Here is a 15528-nt window from a genome sequence, read left to right on the forward strand (position 1 = left end):
TTCCAGCCATTTTCAAACCCAAGTTTGAAATTCACATTCTTGTTTCTTGCATGCAATACCTTCATGGCCTGAATTTAATCCTTTTTTATTACTTGTAGTGCCATTATACCTATTTTGGTATAATTTGTGAATGTGTTAAGTTTATTCACTATGTTGTGGTCTCCAGATAATTGATGGAGATTAGGCAAAGCAGTGATCCATATAGTACCCCACATACTGTATAGTCTCACTTTAGTCCAAGGTAACGCTCATTATCAGTCCCATGTGTTTTCTGTTCTTTTAAGAGTTCTTTATCCATGTGCACACATTCACTTGGATTCCTTCATATGGTATTTTATCAACAGCATTCTGAACATCTAATATATTATATTGATACAAAAATAGTCTGTGACTAAATAAAGGAGGGTGCAATTATAAATTTTGGCATTTCAGACTACATAGCTGGATACTGCTGCAGACAAAGAGTGTTCCAGTTCATGAATACAAAGTATAATAAAGTTGTATTACAGCTACAATTATCAGTGGCCTGGTGTTTGCTTAAGAGCTGTGTTCATCATAGTTGGCAAACGCTGCCTGGTAATTCTGGCTAATTCAGTGGATACAGAGAATGTACAGTATCTGTATGACCAGGTCTTTACACTAAAACGAAGGCTGTCAGCTGTGGGTCAGTTCAAATAGGTGCATGTTGTCCTTTAACAAATAAGATGCTTGATGAGTACAGTCATTCTAATCTACTTACATGCACACAATGCAATATTACATCAACAATGAAAATTGTGTGATTTATTATTGTTACATTCCTTTGCTATTTATGTTTGTCCCTATCTGAAAGGCATCAAGAGGTACAGAATTACTCAGGTGTTTTTGGAAGAACTGTCTATTGATGTTGCAAAGCCTGCAAAAAGTCTTCAGTGGCTGAGAATGTTGCCATCAAGCACTAGTTCAAAGCCAATTGTACACTTATACATTGTGTTCACAAAGGAATGGTAACTTTGCTTGCGAGTACTTACAAGTTGGAAAATGAACTACATTTGTCAAGCTGCGCTAACAGTGAAAAGGGGGCTGGTTACAAGATATTATCCACATGCCGATGAGAACTCAGATTGCCCTGTACAACAAAACCCTCTGACAGGAAATCTGTATGAATTGCACCCAACACTATCATTGCTCAACCAAACCGATCTTGTTCAATGACTCAGTGCTTTGTAATTCACTCTCCCTTGTGCCAATAGATTCACCAGTGAAAAATTACACCTTCTCATAACCTTGTAATCAAGGTTAATTCCATGTACATGCTGCCATCCAGGTTGATAATGATGACATAAAACCATAGTGCCTGTATTCTGCTTGATTTCTCACTAACTGGCCTATTTTGGGGCCCATTGACAGCACTTGCTTGTTCTCTATCCAATTGAAGCCAGTTGCAATGGAGTTTAAGACAAATGTTATGTTTCCATCCTGCTATGTTGATACGGGAATTCTAGCATAGGATTTTAGCACAGCCAAACAAATGAGAAATGCTTGCTGGGTTGACACTAAAATAATGCATCATCCCAAGTGCCTGGAAGTGGCAGTCATGGCTTCTTGCAGATGAATGGTAGAACACATCAGTTTTAAAGGCCTAGAATGAGCAGTAATTCCAGTCATCATGAAAAAATCATATAACATTCTAGTGTTAAGTCTATTGCACACTTGTAACCAATACAGAAATGACCCTGACCATTTTGTACCACACCATACCGTTCCCAAAACATGTTCAGTTCAGTTTGGTGACCAAAGTGAGCTCAGGATTTATTACACAATTATCTTTAATAGGATGACATATGGATTGAAGGCCTCCCAGTATATACAAATATTTTTTATATTTGTTTGTATAAAAAAGTACAAGCCCCATTCTGAACCATATGGTACTTACAAACATTTATTTTAGTCAGCTGATACAAAACTGTAAAGATATACATAACAGTGTTTACAAAGTGCACTACTCTGAGACATCACAAAAAAGTACCTTCAAAAGCTGTTATACAATCATTTTGGACTGTGTGGAATAGTTAGGCACCTCTTTTAAAACATTACATTTTACCACATTAAAACGCAACAGTACTTGAGGCTTGTTTTAACAACACTGATGTGATTTCACAAAACACACTGGCACAACCAGAAAGATTTCCCTAACAACATGACAGGCTCTAGTCTATAGTATGTTTTGTACCTGCTGTTGAAGCCTCTAGTTGCCTATAGTTTTGGTACTTTTTTCATTCTTTTTAAACAACTAAACAATGAAATCTGTGTACTTTCTCCATGTGATATGCCATATTAGACCTTTGAAAGAAGTCCAGACTCTGGAGCGCTTGCCTTGATGATGTTCTGAATCTCTTTGAATTTCGGGTGGTCTTTATCAGAAACCAGCTGTAATAGTACTGATTCACTTGTGGTCACTATTATACCAGTGCGAGAAAGACGCTGTAGGGATAAAACGGAAGATTAATGAAATGATGTTTGAACAATTAAGATGGTTGTTGCATTGATTCTTCATGTAAACAATTTCATAGCTGCAAAATCAAAATACGGCCAACAAACCAAGGTCTGGCAAGACATTATGAATAAAAGGTGTGAAATAATTGCCTATAATGTAGTGTGAAACCTCTTTTTATAACTTCTCCACCGTCATTAAAATCAGTCTCACTCTTTTTAAAATGTCTGATAAATGAGCCTTTCTGATAAGTAACTGTTCATCCCTGTTTGTCCTGAGTAATTACTAAACATATTTTGGTATATTTGTCTGCAGAAAAATAAGAGTTTAATTTAATGAAAAGGAGACAGATGATAATGTGTACTCTGAAGAATTTCAGAACAATCATTCCTTAATGCCAAAACATAAGATTCTTAGGTCCTTTGCAGATTTATCCCAATATCCACCATTTTCGCTTGCAAGTGCTTTCTTAAAAATGTGGAACCTGAAGCTCTTTCTTTTTCATAATCTCAGTTGGCAGTTACAAAATGTTAATGAAACTTGGTTTACTTCTATGACTCCCAAATCCACTGTATGTGTATGGATTAAGAACATATACAGTACAAACACGTGCACTGTCACAGTCCCTTCTAACACATCCACTTCCTTTTCTAAACCAATATGTTATTTGCACACAGCCCTCAAATCACTGTGAGAGCTTTGGGAAAAAGCAACAAACTTAATGGTGTCTGGTGGAACATTTCTTTCTAAAACCAATTTGATTTTAATTGTTTGTGTGGTGAAACTCTGGTTTACCTCGAGTGCAAACATTCTGTCCATCATGCTTCTTGAAGAAGTGGAATCAGCTATGATATGAACTTCTAATCCCCTGCCAAGCAAATCCAGTGCTGTTTGCTGAATGCACACATGGGTCTAGAATCAAAGGAAAAAATAATCAGTCTGACACTTTTTTTAAACTGGACATTTCCAAATTTCGAACTCTTCATGGTTATTATTAACTCTGTGGTTTTGTGTAACTATCATGCTGTGATTACACAATCCTTCTGAACTCTCCTGGACACTAAAGCATATGGAGTGATGCCTACAACTGCTGAAAAATACAATGAAGATGAAAACCCAGAAACCCATAGTACACATCATGGACAGCTGCAGTTTTGATAAGCATGCAATAAAAATGATCACCCTCTGTTTCAAGTAAATGAAAGGGTGAGTTTAACCATTAATACAAAAACTAGATTAACTGCAGTCTCCAAATGTATCAGATGTAGGTAGAAATTTGTAGGAGATAAACGGGTAGAGGTCAGGAGCTTCAGATATCAGTAAATACCTGAGGTATTACAACAGAACTTTTAAAAAGAAGCATGTAGCCCACTAAGCAGGGGTTTGGCATGGGTTCTTCTAACAACAGACCCACAGTCCACTTCGAGGTATGCAGTACTGACTGTTCAGACTGACAGACTCGGTCGCTGTCTTGTGTCAGACACACATGCCGAAAGACACACCCAAGCAGCAGGCTTCAGTATGAGAGCCATTAAAATATTCAGCATTTGCTTTACTTTGTTAAAAATGTAATCGACAAAATATAGAATGAACCTTTGGGACACAAATGGACATTTTAAAAAATTGTTAACAACTCTGAATTTTTACAAAACTCCATAAGAGGTTAGAGACTGAATCAGCATTCATTTATTTTTTGCATGGATCTTTAACACATTCTGGGTCTGAATGTTAGAAAATATCATCATCCCTCACAAAATCTGAGTCTAAGATACTATACACAGTCCTCCATATGCCTCTACCGTAGCAGTCCCCTTTCAAAAGACGTTCACTATGTTTTCATTTCGGACTGTCCTCTTTAAATACTGTATATCCTACAGGGATTAGCTCATATATGGAGTTTACTGCCATTAGCTTTTCACTGGGTATGCTTTTTGTCTCTCTGGGCATTATATAAACATATACCAAAAAGTAGATTAACCTTTTTAAAACTGATCTAGCTTTGGTAAAAAAAACTCAGTAACATTACAGAATTTATTTTATATTTCCATTTGTCACCTGTCAGAAACAATTTTTCAGTTAAAGGTCAACTGAACTTGAATTATTCATTTTTATTAGCATAAACCATGTTTGAAAAGTTTAGAAAGGTTAACACTCAGCTTATTTAAGGTGCACAACAGGGAATGCCTGAAAAGTGAATAAAAATAATTAGAAATTCCTAAAGCTGGAGAACACCAATTAAAACTTGCGCCCAGATTTTGTTTTTCAGCATTCATTGTGTCTTGGCTGGTCAAGTACACACAACATTTGCAAACTGTGCATCATGAACAATTTCTCTTCACTATCTACCTACTGTATGTCAATTCCAGACAACTTTCAGAGCAAAGTCAGAGTACTGTATATTGTACTGGCATTTTCACTACCATGACATCTCTATTCCTTTTGACAGTGCATATGTGATCTAAGTGTGGCAAGAGAATCATGTGAAAATCTAGAACAGCAACCGACAGCTCACTGTTTAAAAGATGGGCTCTTTTAAAGAGGCTGTCCAAAAGAGGGTAGGGGAGAAGTTGAATATTAAGCGAGTTACCAAGAAAAAAGATTGAGCAATGTTCATATTGTATATTCACCATGACCCTTCAAAAAGAAGTGATTATACCTGCAATTATAATCTAAGGTAATGTTCTGCAGAAGACAATGCAAACCAAAATCAGCAGATACAATGATGTTATGACTTAAGACTTAATATTTTCAAACCAGTCCTCAACCTGGTACCATAGGAACCAGTAAAGAAATATTTTCATTACTGGCAGGTGGTAAGATGGGAAAATCTGCACATACACAGTATGTAAACCCTTTTAAGCGCTGAGGCAGAGTACTAAGTTATAAAGGTTTGGTTAAAAAAGAAATGGCGAATAATTCGTTTCACAGAAGTGTTACAGTGTCATAGAAGCAATGTTTCAACATTTCAGTTGTTAGATGAATCAGTGCGAGAAAATAAAACAGATGAGAAACTGTCAAAATGATCTGTAGCAGCTGCAGTAAAATAAGAACATGGTAGAAATCTAGGGCAGGAGCAGAAATAATCTTGCAGGTTTCAGAACTGGAAGACCTAGTTGTTTCTGGTTTTTGTCTCAACCAAGTTCTCAGTTCTACTGTTGGTCTAATTATTTAATTAGTTGCATAACTGTAATACTAAATAAGCTCTGAGGTTGTTTATAGGCAACTATTCCTTTAATGAAGTGAGTAGCTTGTGCAATCATTTGTAAGACTTTAAGAAATATACCCAATTTAGGTCATTTAAATGACTACTTAGGTTAGAACAAAACCCAGGAAACACGAGTCCCTCATGAATCTGAACCCGCTGATTTACATGTACTGTTCAGTTTGAGCATGATTAAGATAAAATGGCTGATCTGAGTTATGAAACCATTAAGACTTGAGATAAAATGCAACCAAGAAAAAAATGCCGCACTTGAGAACTGGGATTGTCTACCTCTGATATTTTGCTAGTTCACAATTAGGTGATTGCATATAATGGAAATATATTTCATTCTTCTGTGTCACATTACAGTAGAAAAAAATTGAAATAAAATAACTGTCAGACTACTGCCAGTTACTATGTTCTTCTTTAAAATGAATGTGTTTAAAGCATTAATGCTTTAAGTCATTTTTTCTTTGAAAGCATTTATTTTAAGGAGAAATCACTAAGCTTTATCTATAACACTATATACATCAATTAAAAAAAGCAAGATTATACCATTCTGTATATGACTTATACAGCATCGTTTTGTACTTTCTTTAAATGAAAATGAAATGAAAACCACATTTTTGTAAATTCTACAATTTCTGTTAAAATCATTATGGTGATTAAGACTTAACCCAATATGAGAAAGTAAAGGAAAGGTCTGCCAGCTATTTTAATTTATCTTCTTTAATTCATGCAAATATTAACAGTGTAATAGATAAGGCATAAGTGTCTCTCCTTAATGTTAATGCTTTGCTCTTTTCAAAAAGATCCACTCTTAAAGAGAAGACATGGAAATCAGAAAGTGTAACACTACTATGCCCAGTAAGCTTCACATGTAAATATTTTACATTTATTGTTTTTAAACATTTTAATTAAATAAGAATACTTTCATGATGAAGGCTTCGTCTTGTGCAAGGTAAACAAATATCAAGTTCAGAGCTTTTTTTGTTACAGCCTACCGAATTAACTATGACCAAACAAAGAGCAGGTTGAACGCATATCCTTCACTGAAATCAAATAGAAGGTTCACTATTTCACTGTCACCATTCCAGACATGTCAGATGCAAGAACAAATGAAAAGTTAACAAATGAAAGGAAGGCACTCAACCCATATACCTGATTTGGTTACTAGTAGCTAACTGATCTCATGAAGCCATTTGGTTACTAGTAGCTAACTGATCTCATGAAGCCATTTCTTTAAAGAAACCAGGGTATCAGCTTCAACAATTGATGCAGACCTTTACAAACCTGCGTCCTGTTATTAGATTCAAAACCACTTTTCAGTAAAGAAGCAACATTGCTCTTATAACACAAAATCATGCACAATCTGCAAAATGAGGTCTTATTAATGCATTGTACAATTTTAACATGACACATCTTCATCGATTCATAAATTTTACACTTTTAACTACACACCATGACAGTCGTCAAGAAGATGAAAGTGATGAGTCAACATAAACACCTCAGTCTAAATGGCTTTATCAAACTCCCAAGCATTTCCCATTTTGTATCTATAGTTTCAATTTTTGTTACCTGCTACATTAAATGTCATCAGCCAGGTAATTCTCTTGTCTTGAATTCTTATTTTATTTTGTTGCTTCTATAGCTTCTCCTAATTTGGTTTTATATTGAAACATAATGGGTTACTGTATAAAGAATTGTACAGAAACCTTATCAAGGCCTTCTAAAAATATAAATATCAGTCCTGCACTATTTGCTGCATTCTAGAGAACACTTAACAAGTTAAGGTAATAAAATCTGCATCAAATGACTTCTAGAATCCTACTGCCATGCAGGGTTCTCCTGGTTTAGCTTCAATTATCATTACCATAACCTACCATGTATTCAGCTTTTCTATGGTTAGTATGTTCTGCTCTATTGCTGTGTCATTTTACGGATGGGTGTTACATTAGAAATGTTCCCAATGGAAACTATTACCTCTCTCCTGAGTTAATGCTGGATAATGTTTGTTAACAGTCTATGAATAACTTGTCCTTAAATAAAATTGGTAGAATATTATCAGGTCCTGGAGATGTATCTGTTTTATATTTTTTTACTTCAAATACCTGCAACACTTCTACCTCTTCTCTGCTAATAATACTTAACAAAACTGTCTTTTCTCTGCCAGAGGCAAGGTGTCATTTTCTTCCAATAACTCACAACTCATAGCCTACCTGACTTTTTTTTTTGCTCCCTACATTTGTCTATCTGCCATATCAGTTTCACTCAAACAACAATGAAATGTTTTGGAATAAGTTTAAGAAAGAACAAGAAAAAGTCAGATGAACTCTCTCTCTGAGACAAACAGGGCTGAAGGGACAGGATGGGAAGTGAATGACCCCTTAAGACATGACAATGCCTATTCCTATTATTTGTTGCAATTGCTAACACAGAACTAGACTGGGATAAGAAAACTGTGTGATAAAATGCCATTAAATATTGTTTAAAATCACACTATAGTAGATGCATTTAAAAAGGAATTCAAGGAATTCCCATGATGTGATATCATCTAGTTCTAGAGAAAAGAATGGTATTAGCACTCTTAATGCATCCTAACTGGAATTGATTAATTAGATATGGACATTTTAACCACATTTCTAAAAACCTGACAAGAGTTTGCCTGATAAAATGTTTGAAATTGTTTGTCTTAAGCATGTACTATTAAAAATCCTGCATACCTCATAGACAAGTCAAGTTATTGCTGTCTGTTTTGTTATCAATTCTCGAATGCTCTTTGACATTTTACACTATATTGTATTAGTTTGATTAAATATGGTAGCTGGGTACAGGGAAATTATATACAAATTATTGGTATATTTTGATTTCATGTTAAAACAAAATAAAAAAAAATCAGAAAAGAGTCCCAAAACATTTGTCTTCCTGTGTCTGATGGAGTCACCCACAACATTTCAGCACAGAAATGATGCAGAGCACATAAGATAATACCTAGAAATAAATATCTTGAATATGCAATAAAGAATACAGTGGAGGCGAAACAGATACATTCGTCAAAAAAATTTACTGATCTCATTAAACTAAGTTGTTTCCTTAATGAAGAATGAAATGTTCAGAATGAAAAAACAAAAAAGGCAGTTATTCAACCATATCATATATTGTTAATCTTTGTTTTCAAACTGCTTGGATAATTCTACGTTTTCTGTTATGTCAGGTTCACGTCTTTTAAATTAGCCTTAATTCTGCCCATTTTGTATTCAGACTACCTTGTTTTATTATGTACTGTATACATAATCTGGAAGTTTGTTTTTAAAAGTAACACAAATACAAAGATAAAAAGAAGAGATATCTGCAATTTAACATAAAACAGTCTTACATACTTCAACTCCAAACAAGACGACACTTCGGAGTCCTGGAATTTCAGCAAGTGCAGCTTCCACTTCAGGTAAAACCATTGAAAATTTGGTTTTAGGAAACACTAACTTCGCCCCAGTCAGGTCCATCTCTGGTACTGTGCTTCCCAAGCCTTTAGGATATTGTTCAGAAACAATTACTGGAATCCCCAAAATACGGGCCCCCTGAAGCTAGGAACCAGAAACAGAAAGGCAGATCAACATGTTCAATCCTACCCCACCAAGAAATAAGCACCTTAAAATAGATTACTACTTATGCAGTACAATTCTTCTGCTTAGTGTTATTTACTCATCACATACGGTACTATACTTCTACATAAACTAACTGCACTGTAGAATAAACAAAATGGGTTTGAAACATCACTGTGCAACTTGTCAAACTTTCTACTTGTCTTTCCACAGGAAGAAAAAAAATTGAAGAGGTTACAACTACAGTTTAAAAAAATCATATACATCCACTGAAGGAGACAAACCAGACATCAGTCAATCTACTGAGAGAAGGAACTTCTTCTACGTTCTCATAGAGCACATTATTTTCTGTTTCTAGAGCCGAAAGAAAGCAAAGCTTACCAGTCTTTGCCCAACGCTTATAATATCCCCAAAGTACTTGATGGCAGGTCTGAACCTTTCTTGCATGTCACAGCAAAAGAAAACTGTGCTTGAAGGAGTGAGGTTCCCCAATGTTGTCATCTGCACATATGAAACAAAAGAGCCCATCACATGTCTGCATCATAACAGTCCATTTATATCAGATTGCAACAGTGCAATTCTGTTCATTTTTATACATTGAACCTACACTATACTAAACATCTGTTGACTGTTATCACATGACATAAGATTGAAGATGAGTGTCAAACAATTCTTTTTTGATTACTAAGAAAGTAAGGTTAACTTTTTCTTATTATGTGAAGAATGACTGTAAACCAGAAACAAAATTTACCACTAGCATACCACAACTATATGTAAATTATTCATTTTGGATTTTAAATCAAATTACAGGAAGATGTAAAACTGTTCTTATTGTAAATATCATGTCAAAACTGATAAAGAAATGGAGTTAACATTCAATAATATATTGACAGAAAATACAGTTTTTACTATATGACAAGTATCATGACAGATTAATGGTAACAAATGAATACTTTTATGTCATTTAAAGAGAAATAGATAAAATCACTCAAATATACAAAGGAAAAAAACTTTCCTTTTGAATGCACCAAATCCTTAAAATGTACTAAAATACAATAAGAGATTATAACACTGACAATGATTTTGAAGGTCATCCAATAATAAATTGCATGTCTCTTAATGTTAAACACAACAATATAAAAGTCTGACACGATTTAATGTCAATTTACATGTTCAAAATTGTCCACATAATAAAATTCCTTCCAAAATCATTATCATCAGTATTAAGCACAACCCAACATAAAATTAACTTTAGTGAAGGTGTATTATGACTATGACTCAAGTTCAGAAAGGTTTAGTTGCAATCATAGAAAAATGTACATACTAATAATCTAAAGCATCCATCAACGCAATATCTGTAATTTTAATTATTTTGTGAAGACAGTGTAAGCCTTACAAAAAACAGGGCAGACAGTATTCCTATAAAAACAATCTGCAAAAAGCTTGGGATTCCAGCGTATAGCTCTCTGACCACAGTAAAAAGCTTAAAAAACATAACTGGGTAACGTTATGTTGTTGTAACAGAAATCTGTTTTAGGCGCCATCAAATTTTTCAAGCTATTATATATAATATATATATATAGTATATATACTGTAGTTACTTTCCATTGCGATTACAGGTAAACATTCACTTGGCTGATCAACAGACGTCACTTTTTAACACTTCGAAATTTGTGCCGTCATGGACATGAATGCTTTATCTGTGTTAAGGAACTAAACTCAAAGATGGTAAAAGTGCTAGATATTTGGTGCACAAATCTTCCTGGAATATTAAGATGGGAAAAAATATGGTACTGGACTATCAAGACCCACAGCGTAGGTGTTTAAAATCTGCTCTGCATGACAAATTGGGTAAAACTGTCTGATGTTATCAAAGGTGAATACAAAGACCATTAGCAATGCATAAATAAAGCAAGCAGTACTGTTTTTTTTTTATATTAGTTATGATAACAGCTGCAAATGGTAAATTAAAAATTGGGAGAGGGTTATGGTACAGTATTGGGTTGAACTAATCCTTATGAATAAATCCCCTTATTTTTCCTGTCAAGTTTCATATCGTGTTCATGACGATCTTGCATCTTCACTCACAGGATATTAATACACCTTTTCCACTGAAATGTGTAATAATTAAGAAACAGCACGTACATTTAGCTCCTAAGTCTAACCAAAACGTAAAAATGAATACAGCAAAAACACTGATTACAGAAACTTCTTCGGCTACCCACAATTACAAGCATTTAATAAAATAAGAAAAACTTACTTCCATTTGTAGTGGTACCAATCGTAGCTTGCATTTCTCTGCAACTACAAACCCTTTTGGGAGATCAATGTACTGCCCCCATTCTTCTGAAAACAGCTGGATCACAAACTTCCGGTGAACGTCAATCTGATCTCCGTACATCGACAAGAACTTCTGTATCAGAACCTCATAACCGGAACCGAGCGGAACCGATGAGGGCCGTGAGAAGACTGAGAAGGAAAATAGGATCGGGACGTGATTGTTGTTACCGTGGTGTACGTCCGCCATGATGTTTTATCTGTTGTGAGGAAGGCGGAGAGAAATCTCCTTTCTTCACCAACCTTTCAACCTTGACCTGTTGGAAAACCACTAAATTCAAGAAGGAAGGAAAACGGCTCGCGTCATCTTCATATACCAGGACTTAATGCCTAGCGTGCTACAGTATATTAGTAATAGATAGAAGACCGCAAACTTGAGTAAATAAGAAACAGAAAAGTAGTTTCCTGCTGACTTGTGCGTTTCAGTGCTAGTCTCTCAGTTTGAAACTCTTGTTAGTACTGAACATCAATTGACAAAAGTGAAAACCAACCCCAGGCACTGAAAGTTACATAAGTGGCTGTACAGGACTAACTGGCATTTCCGTCTTAATGTTGATGGAGTTGTTTGTCGTCTTAGCCTAAGAAGTTCCTCTTTCACTATTCCATATAATGTTTTGTTTTTTTTTTCTCCATTTGCAGGAGAGTGTGAGTCACACCAATTTACAAGTGGCAGTTGAAAATCTCTTACTTGTTATTATCTGGTTTACCAGTTAGTAGCTACCTGTTTTTACTGTGGATTTAGAATACTTAGAAAAAATTTGGTGTGGTAAATTTGGGTACTAAGTCAGGCGCTCACGCACGTTTTAAGGTTTCAATTACATCAGCTACATTTTTGGGCAGAACACGTTCACTCTGAGAAAAATAACGAAGTAGTTGTGACATAATATTGATTCATGTAAAGTAGCGACGAGTTGTTGAATAAAAACAAAAGTTAATATAACCCCTTGTGTTTATATAGATTCTCATTTATATATATTTTAATAAATATGTATATATTTTTTCATTCCGCAAAGAAATGTATGTGCAGGATAGGATCCACTTCACATCTGAAATACAGAACTCACCTAGGTGCCCTCAAGCATCCATTATGAGGCCTCAGTCCAGTACACAGCAGTTTACAGGTGCAAACGTTAGAATTTATTTCTTCATTTTAATTAGAAGGGAAATGTAAGGAAGACCCGATTGAACAAGCCTAAAGGGGAATATACCCAGAATACAGGTTTAACACCTCTACTCTTACAAAAAGTTCCACTGGGCTTTTAATAACAATTAATTCAGGGTCTCAGTTCAACAACTCAACCAAAAGGATGGGACCTTCTACAGCAATAAGTGTCCATTCACTATAGTGGACCCTTATAGTGGTTTGGAAAGTCTGGGCTAGAAGGAAGAGTAACACCTACAGTACTGGTCCTCCAACACCACTTACAGGAACAATTGGCTTTTCTTGAATCTCTTCCCCTAAGCGATACTGACCTGTCAGCCAAGGTAGAAATGCTGCTGTCCAGTTAATGCAATTAAAATGTAAAGTTATTATATGTTATAACGTTGTGAAGGAAAGTGCATAACCTATACTAATAATACAGAAAGTGAAATGTTGACATCTGCATGTCCAAATACTTTAAAATTATACATTTCCATATTGCAGTTTATAAAGGATTTTCACAGAATATTAAGTCAGGCAAAAAGTATGAATCAACATTCGTTGAAATGAACTGTGAAAGTACAGAGTTTGATGATCATGACAATTTAGAATTTATTTATAAGAAAAATGTAGTTATGAAATGCTATACCACACCAACATGCTAAACTGTCTCTCTCATTTTTATCGATGATGTCAGCAGCTGAATGAATTCCTAGGTTTCTGTAGAAGAAAGCGCTTCCATATTTGGGCAGAGCTTCACCATGTAGCACGACGATGACTCAAAATATACAGTCAATGCAACTAAGGAGTTCAACAGGAGGAAAAAATGGAAAATCTTAGACTGTACAAATCAAACTCCAGATGTAAATCAAATTGAGCATACATTGTATGTTGAAGAAAACAGAGAAGAACACCCCATAAATAAGATCTCAAAGAAGCTACAGTAAAGCATCTCAAATGATTGCACAAATGTTTGGTTGAGCTCACTGGGTTGCAGTCCTTAACACAATTATTGCCCCCGATGAGATATGCAACCAAATACTGACTTTTCATGTCTAAAATTTGCTTAAGGTGAAAGAGTTGTGAGAAAAATTAACGATTCCCGGTGGTCATTATTAATATGACAACTCTCTTCTCAAGGTACAGTATGTGATGGACGTAAATATTTCCCAAGATCTGTGCTCACTGAGTGTATTTAAAGGTAGTGTAGCATCATGTCTGGCTCTTAGAAGGACAAGAAGGGCTCAAATTTGATTTATTTGCTGTTGCTTGAATAAAAACAAAGACAGAAGCCACTACTCCCTTAAAAATACTAAAATATTTCTACTTGTGATATTTGCAGTATAAAAAGTAGCCCATACTGAGTAGTATAAATTAATCTATGACATGTTATATTTTCAAATATATAACATCCCTCCATGGTTTTTTTATATTGTTTTATTGCCCCCCATAGTAAATGAAACACCTTTCACATTTGTGTTGATGTAAAAAAATCAACTTTGATTACATGATGGTCTATGTGTAGAGCTTGTGTTTGGGCAGCACAGTGAATCTGGAATCCTTTAAGGATTTCAAAGTTATAATTATGCCAAAGCCATTTAAAATTAAAAGAGGAAAGTGTGCAAAGCACAAAATACAGTATGTGAGGCGTACCACTGCTATGCAAGCAGTACAGAGGATCACTTCATTCCACCCAGACTCAAGAGTTCATGCTTCCCTTCCCCCACCACATCCTCCATTTCCTGCCTGCATCGAGCACAGTCTTTAAACCCAGCCAGTCCATACTGTGCTTGTTTGGGTCTAGAGACTCATGCACAGTCCCTAATCACCCCTGTTATGAAAGTTATGATTTACTGTATTCTTGTCAAAAAATGAACCAGAACAAAAGAGAACGTCATGATGTAAACACAGCTTCTTTTCTTTTGGCAGATTGTTATAGAGAATATAACCTCTTTAAAATACTGGCAGCTTCAAAGGGAAACTGCAATGCTATTTTTATATTTTGGGGTTAGAAAGAATCAGTATTGATCAGTGCATTCCCAATCACATTGAAAGTAAGATGTACACAATAACTTGTAAAATCTCTTAATTTTCATTACAAAAATGGACAACATGTCCAGGTATGTGCAGCACCATATTTTTTTATTCAGAACCAGGCAACAAAACTTCCAGTGACGTGAAGCAGTCTGATTACAATTTAAACAAGCATCACGTCACAGTTTGTAGGAACTCTCTCTCTTGCCCAAGGAGAGACAAGGGGTTTGCAACAGCATGGCGCCCTACAGCACTTTCACAAAGGTCACAATTTTGTGTTTCATTTAAAATTTGTAAAACTTTTCTATACCATCAATTAATTTGTCTTGTTACCGAGATTTAATGACTGGTTTGAGAAATTGGGACGCAGTTGCCCTTTAAATGCCCTTTATGAGCTTTATAATTCCCAGAACATCTTCTGTTGGGACTCTTAAAGATCTCTGAGAAAACATGTTGGTAAAAAGAGCCACAGATCTATAGAGAGATTTGTTATTGTGCCATTAGTATTTAAGAAGCCACCCTACTTTATTTTGTATTGTTACTTTGGTTAGAAATTCGTAAATACTTTTACAGTTAATGTAGGTACAGTATTTCATCCTAATGTCCAAAGCTTAAGGTAATTTGTTACATAACTTACTGTAAAATCCTCTTGGTTTTTTATATAACAAGGAATACCATAAAATCTAAATTGAATGGTTTTTCAAGTTGAAAGATCTTTTAATCTCTACCTGTATCTCTA

At 35.1% G+C, this 15528-nt stretch overlaps 1 protein-coding gene across 1 annotated transcript; it reads right to left on the reverse strand.

Moving 5' to 3' along the window:
* Positions 1-1903: 1903 nt before the first annotated feature.
* Positions 1904-12077, reverse strand: isoc1 (isochorismatase domain containing 1). Its single transcript, XM_088629824.1, has 5 exons — positions 11538-12077; positions 9659-9778; positions 9056-9259; positions 3269-3385; positions 1904-2463 (listed from the first exon to the last, which is right to left on the reverse strand). The coding sequence occupies exons 1-5, from the start codon at positions 11802-11804 to the stop codon at positions 2317-2319; spliced, it is 855 nt and encodes a 284-aa protein (XP_088485950.1). The 5' UTR covers positions 11805-12077; the 3' UTR covers positions 1904-2316.
* Between the last annotated feature and the right edge of the window lie 3451 nt (positions 12078-15528).

This window comes from Lepisosteus platostomus, chromosome 4 (genome assembly GCF_059453375.1).
Source record: "Lepisosteus platostomus isolate fLepPlt1 chromosome 4, fLepPlt1.hap1, whole genome shotgun sequence".
Taxonomy (NCBI): domain Eukaryota; kingdom Metazoa; phylum Chordata; class Actinopteri; order Semionotiformes; family Lepisosteidae; genus Lepisosteus; species Lepisosteus platostomus.